The 15,355-nt window shown below is 36.8% G+C and overlaps 2 protein-coding genes across 2 annotated transcripts; one reads left to right on the top strand and one right to left on the bottom strand.

The window, feature by feature from the left end:
- The first annotated feature begins 5,228 nt into the window (after positions 1-5,228).
- LOC122291888 (formin-like protein 1) lies at positions 5,229-9,976 on the top strand. Its single transcript, XM_043099922.1, has 4 exons — positions 5,229-7,099; positions 7,276-7,475; positions 8,404-8,648; positions 8,872-9,976. Exons 1-4 carry the CDS (start codon positions 5,457-5,459, stop codon positions 9,694-9,696), a joined length of 2,913 nt encoding a protein of 970 aa, XP_042955856.1. The 5' UTR covers positions 5,229-5,456; the 3' UTR covers positions 9,697-9,976.
- A 1,293-nt stretch (positions 9,977-11,269) lies between these two features.
- Positions 11,270-15,304, bottom strand: LOC122292747 (acyl-coenzyme A thioesterase 2, chloroplastic-like). Its single transcript, XM_043101234.1, has 5 exons — positions 14,742-15,304; positions 14,271-14,448; positions 13,117-13,565; positions 12,071-12,199; positions 11,270-11,819 (listed from the first exon to the last, which is right to left on the bottom strand). The coding sequence occupies exons 1-5, from the start codon at positions 15,147-15,149 to the stop codon at positions 11,643-11,645; spliced, it is 1,341 nt and encodes a 446-aa protein (XP_042957168.1). The 5' UTR covers positions 15,150-15,304; the 3' UTR covers positions 11,270-11,642.
- Positions 15,305-15,355: the final 51 nt, after the last annotated feature.

The raw sequence follows: 15,355 nt of genomic DNA, 5'->3' as shown, positions 1-15,355 counted from the left end.
CTTTTCCTTATTATTCCACTTTACTTTCTCTTTTTCCTTTTTTTCATCCTTTTTCTGTCAGCTTGGATCGTGGGGTATCCTAAAAAGTTCTTCCCTTTCAAAAGCTATTGGGTTTTGCATATATAGGACAATCCAATTAGATGCTACCATCCATCCTCAAAAGTAATGACTAAGAAGGTGCTAGCTAGCTCCAATGTTATGATGATCATGATCATGATACTTGATATCATGTAAAGGGAACTGCATGCTTTACTCTTTTTGTGTTTGTTTGGTTTTCTAAACGAGGATGATGCTGCATGTGTTCTCGGCGCGGTGGTGCGCGATGTAATATCCGGTACTGCCAAACATATCTGTTGAATATGTTGCTGCTAGCAGCACTCACAAATTCGAGATTAGAAACCATTAAAGGTTTGGCACCATGTCAAGCGGCTTGTCCTAATTGTATCCTCCCTCCATTAACGACACGCATCAGGAAAAGACTACAAAATATTTATTAAAATTATATGTATTATATTTTCATTTTATTTTATTTTATTATCTTCGTATATGGATGCAAGCATCTGAAAATGTAAAAAATGGCTTTTTCATCTATTTTCAGAGCCATGCGACAAACACTATTTTCTAGAAATATGCAACCCAAGAGCTAGCCTCATGTATAGCTAGCTAGCTAGCTGGAGATTTAACACATTGATTATCCAGCACCTTATTATTTGACGTTGATGTCCCAAAACTGGCCTTCAAGAGCCTTGGAAACAGATAGAAACGAAGGGCAGCAGTCCATCTTCTTCGACAGAAACAAGTTTTCGAGATAAAAGATTTGAAAACACAACCAAACATGTTGTTTCATGTGCCCTTAAAATTTCATAGGGCAATCCATGCGTATACGGTAGCTTTTCGTATAAATGAAAGGATGTTCCCTAGCTACGTACCAATATTAGCTGGCCCTTCTTTTCTGGTATTTTTTTTTTTGTTGTTGTCTTTTTGTCCTTGCATGGTGATCAGTCCACACTATATTCATTCTTTCCATGTTTTGGTCAATCAATCTTTCCTTGTTTCGTCCACGCCTGGAGTCTTTCCTTTTGCATTATTATATGTGTTTGGACGAGCTGTATGCATCTCGGGTACAGAAAAGCAAACACATGCATGCACCAACATAAAGTCGTAAATCACCATAAATATTTACTAATCCTGCATCCAAAATCAATATTTATATTAGCGGATAAATGCCATGCACTTTGTTTTAAATTATCTTTTGGCTCTTCAGCTGAATGTCCATATATCTGTTCCTTTTTTCTTTTCTTTTATTTCTAGAAGAAGATCCATTTTCAGAAAATAGAATGAACCATTCTATGTAGAATCCTTTTCTTCCTTTTTTTTTTTTTTTTAATTTTTTTTTAATTTTTTTTATAGTCAAAATCATGAAAAATGTCTATACACATTATGCTTGTTGGGGTTTGCCCTAGGCCCAGGGCCGAGCCCAATATCCAGAGATTTGTATCTATCGAGTCGCTTGGCTGCTCAATCAAGGTCTCTTACCCTTATAAGTTGGGTTTGGAGGTTCGGGTTGGATGATGGGTTGGTATTCCGGGAGTGCGGGAAAGCTATCCTAGCGAAAAGGGAAGATGAACACACCACTTTGACGATATTGAACCCTAAGGCAAAATAGAGGATCACGCCGTATTAAAAGCGCTCACCAAAAGATTATGCAATATTAAATATACTACTCAGAGGTCACGTCGTATTAAATGGATATGTTAGAAGGGATTTTGGGAGGACTCCATCCCCCAATCTGCATGGTATGGTTGCCTGACCTTCGAAACAAGGTATAAAAGAGAACTTCTAGATATCGAACAATGAAGACATTATACACACTCGCTATACTTTTCGAATTCTTCTGCTTTCTTGCATACTCTCAAGAATATTATTAACCTAGGCATCAGAGCTATCCCAACCATTAAAGGGTCATCTCTTATTGATCTATTTTTTGTGTTAGCAGGTCTTCAAGATTGAAAATCTGTACTTCTGAGAGCCTGATCCATAAACATACAAACACGATATCATCAATGCTAATTAAGATGATCTTCTTTTCCAAACTAAAGGCTTTTTATACTGGCCAGCAACGACTCTTTCCTTTACTTGGATTAACATATCTTAATTAAGGCGTATTTTAATGATTAGAAAAAATGTTTTGAGTGTAACAGTCACGTCGGTCTAAGTTTTTGCTGTTGTCTCCTGTGTCTCATACTTGTCTTAAAAGTACGAGAGACCAGCCTGCAGCTCAGAACAAACTACACGTCAATAAATTCATGCCTGATATGCTGAGTAGAAAGTGGATATGCTGAGTAGAAAGTGGAAAACTTCAATGATCGTGCCCCAACTAAAGGGTGGAGATCAGAAAAGGGTATATATATTTAGGACCCATCATGCCATTGTTTTACTTTTGGCTGGTTTTATCCTTTGGGTTGGTTTTATCCTTTGGGTTTCCTGGTGTGAGTAATTATGCAAGTGGGAACAAGGCAAGATTTTAGCTTACTGCAGAGAACAACTTCAACGCTTTACATGTGGAGGGGGAGCTGTGGATGAAGGAGAGTCGTATCAAATATGTCTTACAACTATTCTGTACAGCCCTGTAAATGTAAGCAATGGGAGGTCTGCAATTCAAACTTGACATGCCATAATGAAAATTAAATAACATCTCTATCTCGATATACCGTTCTCTCTGGATATGTGAAGAGAAATGAATCGAGAATCCGAGATATCACGAGGTTGCTCGTGTTCTAGTAGAAAGTGCAAGGAGTCAACATTCACTAATATTAACTCGGAGTTTAACCAAGACGGGAGATGTTGTAAACGAAGCACATGTTGTGAAATATTTAAAACGAAGTCGGCTCCTCGGGACTAATGCCATCAACCTCACTTAATATGAACAGGCTCATCTTGACTTGATTTTAAACCTTCTCAATACAGACTCATCCATTGTTTAATACGAACAGTTATAGTTTCAATTTAAAAAAGGTTTCTGAGTGTCATGATTTTCTTCCTCCGGGATTTGAACTGGACAGAAAGGATACATAGAAAGAGTAAAATAAAAGGAGGACCATAAATATACATCGCATGCCTGCAGATGATGCATCATCCACGTTTGTATATAAAAAAATAAATGCAGAAAAAAAAAACAAATATTTTATGTATAATTGGGGGGGTGGATACTGTTGACCAATGTAATTCCAAATGCAATCATTTTTAAATGCAAATGCCTGTGTCGGTGCTCCATTCCATTTCCAATGTCGACAACTCTTAAGTTCTGGATTCCACAGGTACTTTTGTTACTTTGTACCATAAAATTATTTTCATAGAGTCAATGATCAGGCAAAATGCCAAAATGCCTAATCTCAACCACTCTGTTTATTGGGATTATAAAAGTTATGAATTTTTTGTCCACTTTTTTGTGACTGTTTAAAAAATATGATTTTTAGTTAAAAAAAAATATAATCAATTACATTAATAAAATATATAAAAATAATTATAAATTTTTTATTTATTTATTTTTTTAAATTTTTACATAAAATATAAAAAATAATTCAACTATTTTGAATTTTAAAATAATAATAATATTTAAAAAATATATTATAATAATATTTTATTTAACTATTAATTTTTATCTGAAGTCATCTCATCTTATTTAACTATTCAAAACACACTTTATTTTGCAAGAGTGAGTGAGAGTTCAACGGAAGTGGCAATCAATAATGCCTACACATATCATAATGTTTCGTCATTCAATAATCAATGCAACAAATAATTAGAACAATATTTATTTATTTTTTATTTTTTTTAATATCATATAAAAATAATAATTAAAAACTTTATGGGACGGTATTGTGATGTAACTACTAGCAAGTGATGCTATAAAAGGTAGCCGTTGCACATCCGGTGTATGTATGCTTAATATGTACGGAAAAACTTTTTGAATTTTTGTCAAAAGACACGTAATAATAATAATAATAATAATTACGTATTAAATACATTTATATCTCATTTCGACATTTCGAGTAAAAATTTGAAAAAATACCTGCATTTAGACTGGCGCCATCTACGCTAAACACAAGACGTTCAACGATCTAATGTCGCCATCCCAAAAAGTTTAGAAATAATAAAATGGAAGATAATATATATATATATATATATATTTTTTTTTTCTGAGGTGAATAGCTTACGGTTTGTACGGTAAGAATGTTTTATTTTATTATTATAATTTTTTTTAAATTTTTATATAAAATATAATAAATAATTTATTTTTTTAAATTTAAAATAATAATAATAATATTAAAAAATAATAATATTTTATTCAACCTCTAATTTTTATTTTAATTTATCTCATTTTATCACCATTCATCTCGTGTATACCGTCACTTAAAAGTTAATGGTTGGCTTGAAACTTGAAAGTCTATTTTAATGGCTTCTTTTTGTTTTGCTCGCCTTTAATTGGACAATTTAGACATCCAGCGATGATCAATAAGGCCTAATGTCTATGGCAAATATAATAACATGCCACTTATATCTTATTTATTTATCTACAGGGAGAAAAAAAATTATTATAAATGTATATTTTCCAGTCAAATGGATGGTTAAAGACCCCACTGGCCACTTCCTCTTAATTTTTCAAACCTCAATGACTTGGGACTCACATTGATTTTGCACCTAATTTACTCTCACATGCAAATCATGATTTTATTCGATATACCTAAAATACAAACAAATTAGCTTATACAAAAATTACAATTTCCATTAATGAAAATGATTTTAGAAAAATAAATATTGAAAAAAGAGAAAAGTAGATGGGGAAATACTTCGGCCACTATTGGTTTTTTTTTAATGATTAAGAAAAAATTATTTAATATTATTATAAATTATTTATATATATTTTAAATATTTAAAAATATTACAAAATGATTTGAAAAAGAAAATATTATATAGCCTAGCGGTAGCTCTAGCGTGACCCAAATAGATGATGATCAAGCAGCAGCAGAAATATAAAAGAAAATTTTTTCTTTATCACTTACTATTTATTACTTCACACTATATATTTTATAAAAAATTTTTATATATCTTATAAAAATTATCTCTATATTTTATAAAAAATTATAAATATATAATGTAAAAATAAACAGTAGCTGATGTATAATAAATTCCAATATAAAATATTAGCTGGATGCACCACACACATCATTTACCTTTCGCCTTCCCCGTCTTGAGAGAGAGAGAGAGAAAGAGAAAGAGAAAGAGAGAGAGAAAGATTCAACCTTTTCAGACTCCCCTTTCACAACTTCCTTCGCACACGCAAACACTGCAACGAGAAGCCAAATGACTCCCTTCCTGCTATCTGTTTTTCTCAACAATTTCTCCCTCGCTCTCTTCCTCCTCGGTTGAGAGTCTAACAACCCCCTCCTTACACAATGCCCGCCATCCTCTTCCTCCTCCTCTTCCTCTCCGCGCCTCGACATTCCTTCGCCGCCCCCATTGTTGGCCGCAGAATCCTCCATCAGCCTTTGCTTCCTCTCAATTCTCTCCCTCCTTCTCAACCTCCCTCCCCATCTCCCCCTACTCCCAAATACCCGTTTTCCAATACCACTCCTAACCAGTCTCCCTTTTTCCCATCCGATTCTTCCCCACCTCCTCCTCCCTCCCCAGCCTCCTTTGCCTCCTTTCCTGCCAATATCTCCTCTCTCATTCTCCCTGAATCTCGTTCTTCCAAACACACTTCTCCAAAACTCGTCGCCGCCGTCGTCGGTGCCGCAGTCTCCGCCGCTATACTCGTCGGTATTGCTGTCTTCTTCTATCGCCGGCGCTTGAATCGCCGTGGCTTCGCCGACGACAAGACTTTCACGTCGGATAATAGTATCAGGTTGTTCCCTGCCAATGCGAGGGGCACGAATGGAATCCTCAATGTCACCGCCGGTAATTCTGAGTTTCTGTACCTGGGCACGTTGGTCGACTCGCGGGTAATCGATGAACGCACCGTCAACGCTAACGGTAGTAATGGGGGTGGTGGTTTAGTTACTCGAAAGCCGGATTCGCCGGAGCTTCACCCGCTCCCCCCCCTTACTAGGCAGAGCTCTCTTATTGTTGACGATGACGGGGATGAAGAGGAGTTTTACTCCCCTAGAGGGTCTTTGGGTGGCACCGGATCCAGCTCCCTCAGAGTGTTTGTGGCCGAGAAGAAAAAATGCAGCGAGACCAGTTCCTCTTCGTATTCGTCTTCGAGTTCAGGTTCGCCTGCTCGGTCTCACTCGATTAGCCTCTCTCCGCCGGTTAGTTTGAGCCCCAGAAGATCGCAACCCAAAACTCCACCACAAGCACGAAATGCATCTCCAAGACTCTCGAACGTTGTCGTCTCTCGTGAAAATGTGGCGTCTTCGTCTTCTGCATCCTCAACCCCAGAGAGAGGTTCGGACATAAACCTAGATGCTTCTTTAAGATCATGGAATCAAAATCTGGAGTCTTCTCCGTTGCCGTCAGAGAAGAACCCGTTTGGGTCTCCAAGAATATCAAATGTCTCAGATCAAATGTCTCCTCCGCCTTCCAAAGTCCCAAATTTGTCTTCATCACCCAATGCTTCGGATCGAAATCTTCGGCAATCATCCACTCCTTCACTAACTTCTTCATCGCCGTCTCCGCCGGCTTCTCCGGAGCGTAATTCGGAGGATAATACATCAACAAGATCTAGTGTTGAGCAGTCTCCAGGGAGAGCTATCAGTGCTCCATCACTGATGCATTGTATTCCACCCCCTCCACCAGCTCCCCCGAGGCCACCAGCTCCGATGCCTATGCTCAGACACTGGAAAACTACAGATTCTTCAACACCCATTGCTCAGTCCAAGCCCATCTCTGTGCCGCCTGCACTCATACCTCCTTCGAGGCCTTTTGTATTGCAAATCCCAGCAGAGGTTTCTCCAATTGAATTGCCACTCAATTCAACATCCACAGAAAAGAGCGACGAGACTCCAAAGCCCAAGTTAAAGCCGTTACATTGGGATAAAGTTAGAGCCAGCTCTGACCGTGAAATGGTGTGGGATCACCTCAGATCTAGCTCTTTTAAGTAAGATACTCATTTCCCACTCCCTCACTCACTCTCTTTTCTTGTACTAGCTCTTTTTATTTTTCGATTGCTTTTTTTACTTGTTTTTCTTGCTATAATTGGCTCATGCCGTCCAATTCTTTACTTTTTTGCATCGTACTCCTGGATTTAAGTATGTAGAATTGGGGTGTTTTCAGATTGAATGAGGAAATGATAGAGACATTGTTTGTTGTGAACACACCGAATTCGAAACTTAAAGAAACAACTCCACGCCCGGTTCTCCCCTCGCCAAATCAAGAAAATAGAGTGCTTGATCCCAAAAAGGCGCAGAATATTGCAATTTCGCTAAGGGCCCTTAATGTGACCACAGAGGAAGTCTGCGATGCCCTTTTAGAAGGTATCCATCTTCCCATTTAATTTTGATGTTGGTTTCTTGTTTCCTCAGACCTCAGTGCTGAGAAAGTTGTTGCTTTGGTTGGGATGACTTGTGCAAACGTGATGATTTTGATGTCTGTTACATACTTTTGCAATTTAAACCTGTAACTCTGATATTTAGAGTTTTTATCTTGAAAGTTAGTTCTTGCACAGTTTTCGCATTCTATTTTTTTTGGCCAAAACTATTGTGGTGGATCCTATCTTGCAAGTTGGAAAAGGTATCATTTAGTAGGGTGGATCTATAATTCTATGCACCCGTTTACTTCTGCTGGGGAAATAACTTTGATGGCATTAATTCTCTTGTGAAATTTCTAATTAGAATAGAAATACATCTTGAGGTGTTGCAACATCTTTCACTGGTGATTATGAGTGGTGGTATCTGATACTGATAGGTGCAGGCTGGGTGGAACCGACAATAGCTTGGGCCAGAGGGGTGGGGGTGCTTTGGCACCCAAAAGTTCCGAAAAGCCATTAACATTTTTTGAAAATTAACTATTAATTTTCAAGCTTTTTTAATGAGGAAAATTCTTAAAAAATGACCTTTTCTCCCAAAAATATATATACTTCTCCAATTTAAAATTTCTTCTTCCGCTCCTGGGCGCAGGGAGTGATGTTTAAATGGAAGTTTTTTTTTTTTTTTTACATTAATATTGTGTGAAGCAGAAAACCCCAAAAATCTTCAAAACTCAGACATATCTCTTTGTTCTTCAAGAAGATAACTAAATAATTGGTAAGCTGCATCAATATTCTTCATATTTTCCATTTTTCTTTCTGTGAAGCAAATGGAGCTATAGAAGTTCCTGTGCATGAAGTTATGGATGAGAGGAGTTTTCCCTGTTATTGAGATACTAAACATGCAGCTAAGGTGATTTTTGTTTTTTCAAATGCAGGTAATGCAGATGCACTTGGTACCGAATTACTTGAAAGTTTATTGAAGATGGCTCCAACCAAAGAAGAAGAACGTAAACTGAAGGAGTGCAAAGATGATTCACCAATCAAGCTTGGTCCAGCTGAGAAATTTCTGAAGGCACTGCTTGATATACCTTTAGCATTCAAAAGGGTGGATGCAATGCTTTACATAGCTAATTTTGAGTCCGAGGTTGAGTACCTTAAAAAATCTTTTGAAACTCTAGAGGCAAGTCATCTCTCTCTCTTTCTCTCAACACATCAGAAACGCACACAGACTCTGTGCTCACTCTTCTTTTACAAATACACGCTGTGTGCCACCTTAATGGGTGAGGATGGATCTAGTTTTATGCCATCACTCCCCATTCATTGTTGGATGAGGATGGGATCTAGTTTTGCACATTTTTTTAATCTTCATTTATGTGTTAATGTTTCCTTCGTGTTCCTTACAGGCTGCCTGTGAAGAACTGAGAAGCAGCAGGATGTTTTTAAAGCTTCTAGATGCTGTGTTAAAGACTGGGAACCGCATGAACGTTGGGACAAACCGTGGTGATGCCCATGCCTTCAAGCTTGATACACTTCTCAAGCTTGTTGATGTCAAGGGGGCAGATGGAAAAACCACTCTGTTGCATTTTGTTGTACAAGAAATTATAAGAACGGAAGGTGCTCGACTCTCAGGTACCAACCAAACTCCAAAGTCTACTTCGAGTGAAGATGCCAAGTGTAGGAAGCTTGGCCTTCAGATTGTTTCTGGTCTTAGTTCAGAGCTCAGCAACGTGAAGAAAGCTGCTGCAATGGACTCTGATGTGCTTAGCAGTGAAGTCTCCAAACTTTCTAGTGGGATTGGGAACATCGGTGAGGTTGTGCGATTAATTGAAACAATTGGATTGAATGAAAGCAGCCAGAAATTTTCAGAATCAATGAATGAGTTCACAAAAATGGCCGAGGAGGAGATAATAAGAATTCAAGCCCAAGAAAGTGTTGTTCTTACTCTAGTGAAGGAGATAACTGAATACTTCCATGGAAACTCAGCTAAGGAAGAAGCTCACCCTTTCAGAATCTTCATGGTGGTGAGGGACTTTCTTACTATTCTTGACCGGGTCTGCAAGGAAGTCGGCACGATAAATGAGCGAACAACAGTTAGTTCTGCCCATAAATTTCCTGTTCCAGTGAACCCAATGCTGCCACAAGTTATTCCTACAAGGCAGCATAACACTTCCTCTGATGATGAGAGTGCATCTCCCAAGTTTCATGGCTCATTGCTGGGTGACCTTTGACTGCATCTAGCTACTCTGCTTAGAATAGCTACTGGTTCGGCCATTTTGTAGTTTTATATATTTGTTTTTCATTAATCTGTGTAAATCCATGTAAAGGATTTTGAGTTCATCCTATAGATAACATACAAAGATAATTTTTTTTTTTCCTTCTTTTCACGTAGAATAAGTCAGTATGTTGAAATTTTGGGATATGTATTGTAATCAGTTGAACCTATGTGGATTATAAGTGGTAAAATGATGTTCAATATAAAAGATTGGCTGGCTCTTATGGTTTCAGGTACTTCCTTTTGTGGCAAGAAATATCTTCGTTCCAAATTATATTTTCTTTCACCAATGACCTCCTGGGTATGAAGACAAAAGGGACTTATCAGGAAAAAAACATGAGGACAGAATGGTCGCTAGATTTTGAAAACGAAAGAGGAACTCCTTTTTAACGCATCAACCTCATGACTGTAACTTGTTGCCGATAAAATCATTGGGCTCTCAGCTACCCTCACCTTTTTTATTTTTTTCTCTCTTTGCACTCCAACTTCATTTTGTCGAAAGAGTTGAGAATCTTATCTTCTTCACGACCATAAGGCTGAAGGAAATTGTCGGTCGACATCCTCAAGCTAATCGAGTACGTCCCTTCTTGTAAAATCACGTCGGTCACAAGTATGTTTTTTTTTTTTTTTTAAATTTTTTTTATTTAATAATGCGACAAACTTTAACGTTAACAACAAATTTGACAAAAAAAATATTTTTGACAGATTTTATATGAGATAATTTACGAAATAACGTAATTTAATGCGTTATAAGACTATATTTTATTATAAAATAATTATAATATATCATATAATATTATATTAATTTATTATAAATTTATTTTTATAAAATTTATTTACTACTGCAAGAACATTAATAGTGACTTCAATAAACTTTAACTAAAATTTAGTTAAAAAATTTACTTTTATAAATTTTAACTAGTCACTTTTTATAATTTTAAATAATAAATTCAATAAATTTTTTATTATTTTATTAAAATATTAATTTTTAATTTTTATTTAAATATAATTATATTAAATATTATGATTGTATTGCAGTTTAATATTATATTCATATCCAAAAGTGAAAAAAAAAGGAGAGTTTAACGTAACGAGGATGGAAAAGAAGCAGAGCAGCATTTGTATTTGTTCTTCATTAGTTCTTTGCGTGGGAGAGAAACAGCAGCAAGAAGATAATATTTTAATTAAAAAATAATATTTAACTAGTTTTCTTAGCTCAATATATTTGACCAATCATATAATATTTGATTAAAATTACTGTTTATTTGTTATACTTTATCTTACACTTTAATTATTATTTAATTAAAATTTAACTTTATTGTCTCTATTACTAGTGTCCTGACACTTATCATATTTGATACCCTTAAAAATTAAAATCTTCCTTGAATTAAAAGGAGAATGTGTACAAGTCACCCAAGGAACCAAACGTCACCTGCATTTACGACGTAGGGCCTAAAAGGATGGGGCCTCAGGTTCCATTATCAAAAAGTAAATATATCTGATTTCAAATAATAATAAATAAATAACAGTAAAATAAATCCATTATCGATTTGCATTGAATAAGATGGGAGCCAAGTCACCAACAGTGAGCAGGTGATAGCACCTATATTGTTCATAATAGACGTCATCATCACAAAGAAATCACCCAGAGGTCTAAATTCAAGCAGACATACAAAAGCAATTCAACCACACAGCTCCAAACGCATACACTCACGAGTATCAATCCAGGAGCTCAAACCAGAAAATACATTTTTTTTTTTTTGTTATTTTTTTAATTTTTCTTAGACAACACATGAGCACAGGTATATATGGTAAGTCACTCTCGTATTACTTTAATATCAACCATAGTAATATATTTTACCAATAATCAGCATAGCCACTATGCCCTTTGCCTCGTCTAATTCATTGTGGCATGCCTTCTTGATCATCAAGCCTCTGCAAGACCTCAGCATCCATCCGAGCTAGAACACGACGGGCTTCTTCCTCTGTCGCTGGAACCACATTCCTGATTCTAAAACCATTTTTCATGGCTTTTGCCACTGGACGTACGGTGAAAGTGAAATAGAAAGTATTTGACACCTGGTCATTTAAATGCATTTGACAGACATGAGATGAGCAAATGAATAAGGGTGGCACTGCAGCCACCGACCGACAATGTGTTCCAAGAAATGGATTTCACTTATTTTTTTAAAAAAAGAATTTATTAGTCCCTTCTCAAATCAATCCCTAAGAGGTTGGTTCAATAGTAACCTAATTAATCATTTGATGAGTACCGATTATGAGCTTAATTTTCAGTTGTTTCTTTTAAGTATAGTTGATGTGGGGCTTACCTCACTAGACCTCATTTCAGGCCTCGTTACATGAGCAACAACTTCAACATAGATTAGAGGGTGCTCAGGATTCTCAACTTCTGTGTACAGAACACATGATTTCATACGAAGGAAATCTCCGATATCCACCTGCTCAACAAGCATATCTTCATTAACATGAGGTGAAATGACTCTTAGCATACACAATATTAACCATGCACATGCAGGCTGAAACCCAGCAAAATAACCACAATATGGTAGTGCGAGTACATTATGGGCAAGTAGAACCAGAACTGTTACAAAATGCTCAAGTCATTAGCCTGCATTAACAATCTAAATCACAGTCGAATAGATACATAATTTATAATCGGGAAGAATCTTTCCAAATTCAGAGAGGGAAAGAAAAACTGTATCACCGTTCATTTTCCAATCACATGTCAATTGATTAATAAAGCCTTAAAAAAAAAGAACAAATGAACTGGAAATATAAATCAACTCATTCGCCGATACAATACAATATAACCAATATTCATGTGAACTGTGAAGCATAATTTTCAAAAAGTGATACTGAGACAGAGATTTCTCAAAAATAAATTTGTAAATTAATATAATTTTATATAATATATTAGATGTACTTTATAATAAATGTAACTTTACAATTAATCTAACGTGCCACATAAGTTTATAAGTTAATTTTTGTAGGATTTTTTTTGTGGTTTTTATTAAAAGATATCGAACCTATGATTGTGCATCTCTTCCGCCGTTTTCTGTTTTTGCATGATTAAAAGGAAACAACAATTTCAAATGTTTTCCTTTTCCATATTTTTCTCAAATTTTAAGCCAGTAAGCATACGGCGAATCCATGGGTATCTCAACTCTCTTCATTTCATGATTTGGACCTCTCTTTATCTTTGATATTTTTTCCCACCTTGTATTCCTCTTGTGTTCGATCTAGGATTAATTCCTAGTGCTTCTCTAACGTGTCCTTTTTTATCCTAAACCACACAGCTGCAAACAGAAAAGGGGCGGAATGCGTCTGAAAAAGAAAGGATGCTGTTAATACTTACAGGCCTTAAGAAATCAACATGATCAACTTCAAGAAAGCAAGGAACCAATCCAGCAAAGGCATAAGCTGTTGAGAAAGCTAATTCAAAAGCTCGGTGCATCAAAAACCCTCCAAAGACTCGACCATGCATGTTCCTCTGTTGTGGATGGCAAATCAAAGCGTTCTCAAGGCGAGTGTCCCTTAGAAGAATGCTGTCTCTGTCTGCCAAGGCTGGCATGTCACTGAAAATCCTGCCCTCAGCCAACAGTGTTTTGAGTCTATTCACTTCCCCATTCTCAAGTTCCCTTCTATCTCCTCCTCTAGTTTTCCTCAATTTATTTCTCGCTTCAGCCTTTTCATATAGGAGCTTTTCCAGTTCAGTTTCTGGAGAGAGCCGGTTCACCGGAAATGCTTTGCCAGTCTTGGAGTCACGAGCCACAAATATGAAGTTGGCAGTCAGAGCTACCGAGTCTGAAACATCATAGCCTTCAGCTAACAACTTGTATCATTATATCATTATATGACATGAGACTAATGAGGTGTGAGCCTGTCGGTCTGAACCGGAAAAATCGACCGGATTGATCTATTTGGATCGGATTGAATCAAATTTTAGATCAATTAGTCTTGATCTTAAAAAGTGTGGACCGAATGATATTTGGTCTGGTCTATAAATTTTATACCAGACCAAATTGAACTCATATATATATTTTTAAAATATGCCTAATAATTTAATATCTTATTTTATAAAATAATTATATGAATTAATGATGTAATTTTCATCTAATTTATTATTAGTGATTATATAAAATATTTTTAAATGAGTTAGTTCCATAATTTATATTAATAATTTACTTAATATTAATTTAGTAATTTAAATAAATTTTTTTATTAATTTATTTGAAAAATAATAATAAAAAAAATTTAAAACAATAATTAAACCGGACCAACCCGACCCTATGGACCGGACCGATTTACTCCCAAATGACATCTAATAGATGATAGTCAACTTTGTTCATATAGATCTACAATTCGAGAATATACACCTCATACTTTCTCAAACTACAGTATATCAAGCTGCTGAATCTCAATAGAGCAGAATTCATGCACGAAACCATGCTGTATAGCCTTTTCACGTTATCTCGTTGTCAGAAATATTTATCGTTCCAGATTTAGTACCTTCATTTGACCGAGTGACTTCCAGTTGAATATCCAGTGAGGAGCGGCCGACCCATATCACAGAACCGACTATCTTGAGATCAACTTCAACACTGATCGGCTTCTTCAGCACAATCCTGTCCACAGAAGCAGTGACCAGCAAGAGTGGCCTTGTGGTGCTGTCCTCATCGGAACAATGCTAATCCACACGAGAGAGAAGAAAAGGGCAGATCACTAAAAGCAAGCAACACATGCTCCAAAAGCTTAATTTAGTCGTGAATTATGAGTAAAACATTTCAGTTTATAGAGCACAATTCATCAACAACACTACACGTAGCAAATGGAAAAGCAGCCCCATATGGTAGCATGTAAATCATACATTTCGGATAAGTACATAGTAAGCAATGCCCAGGCGTGGAACTCCATTAAAATGCTCTACCATGCGGAGAGTCCAACAGGAAAAGCACAAAACGTAAATAAGTTACAACTGACCTTGACGGAGATGAACCCAGCCAAGGCATCAAGCTCTTCAACCAATTTCCCAATTCTGACCTCGTTCCAGGGATCTCTATATTGTTCTCTCAAGATAGGGTCTGAAGAAAAACGATAGAGAATAGTGGTGCGGCTCTGGGAGGGAGTTCTTGTGAGAAATTCGGTCTGCGGAGGCCCGTCGACTTTTTCTGGGTCGTAAAGCTCCTCGAAGATACTGGCCCTCGCTTCCCACAAAGCATCTGTGACCGGCGAATGGTACATTCCAGGCCACAGGCTGAAGGGCTTTCGGGCCGATGAGGATGAAGAATCGGCATCGGCGTTGAGAGCAGGAGGAGGAGGGGACTCCAGAGGCGAAGCAAGCGTCGAGACTACGGGGATGGTGTTAGAAGGAGAGGAATTGGAATCCATGGAATGCAGGGATTTCTATGAAAGTAAGAGTTCACAAAAGTTCACCCAAATTGATGGCGACACTGAATTTGCTGAATTGAGAGAGGAGGAAAGTTACCCTATAGCTGTGAAGAGAGGGGCCTCCAATTATCCAGGAAAACATTAGGCAGTTGACTGGTCGGAGACTCGGAGTTATGATCAGGTACTAGCGGTGTATGGTGTATGTA

Source organism: Carya illinoinensis, chromosome 13, assembly GCF_018687715.1.
Source record: "Carya illinoinensis cultivar Pawnee chromosome 13, C.illinoinensisPawnee_v1, whole genome shotgun sequence".
Classification (NCBI taxonomy): Eukaryota; Viridiplantae; Streptophyta; class Magnoliopsida; order Fagales; family Juglandaceae; genus Carya; species Carya illinoinensis.
The sequence above is the reverse complement of the archived record's forward strand: the minus strand, read 5'-3'. Positions and strand labels throughout refer to the sequence as shown.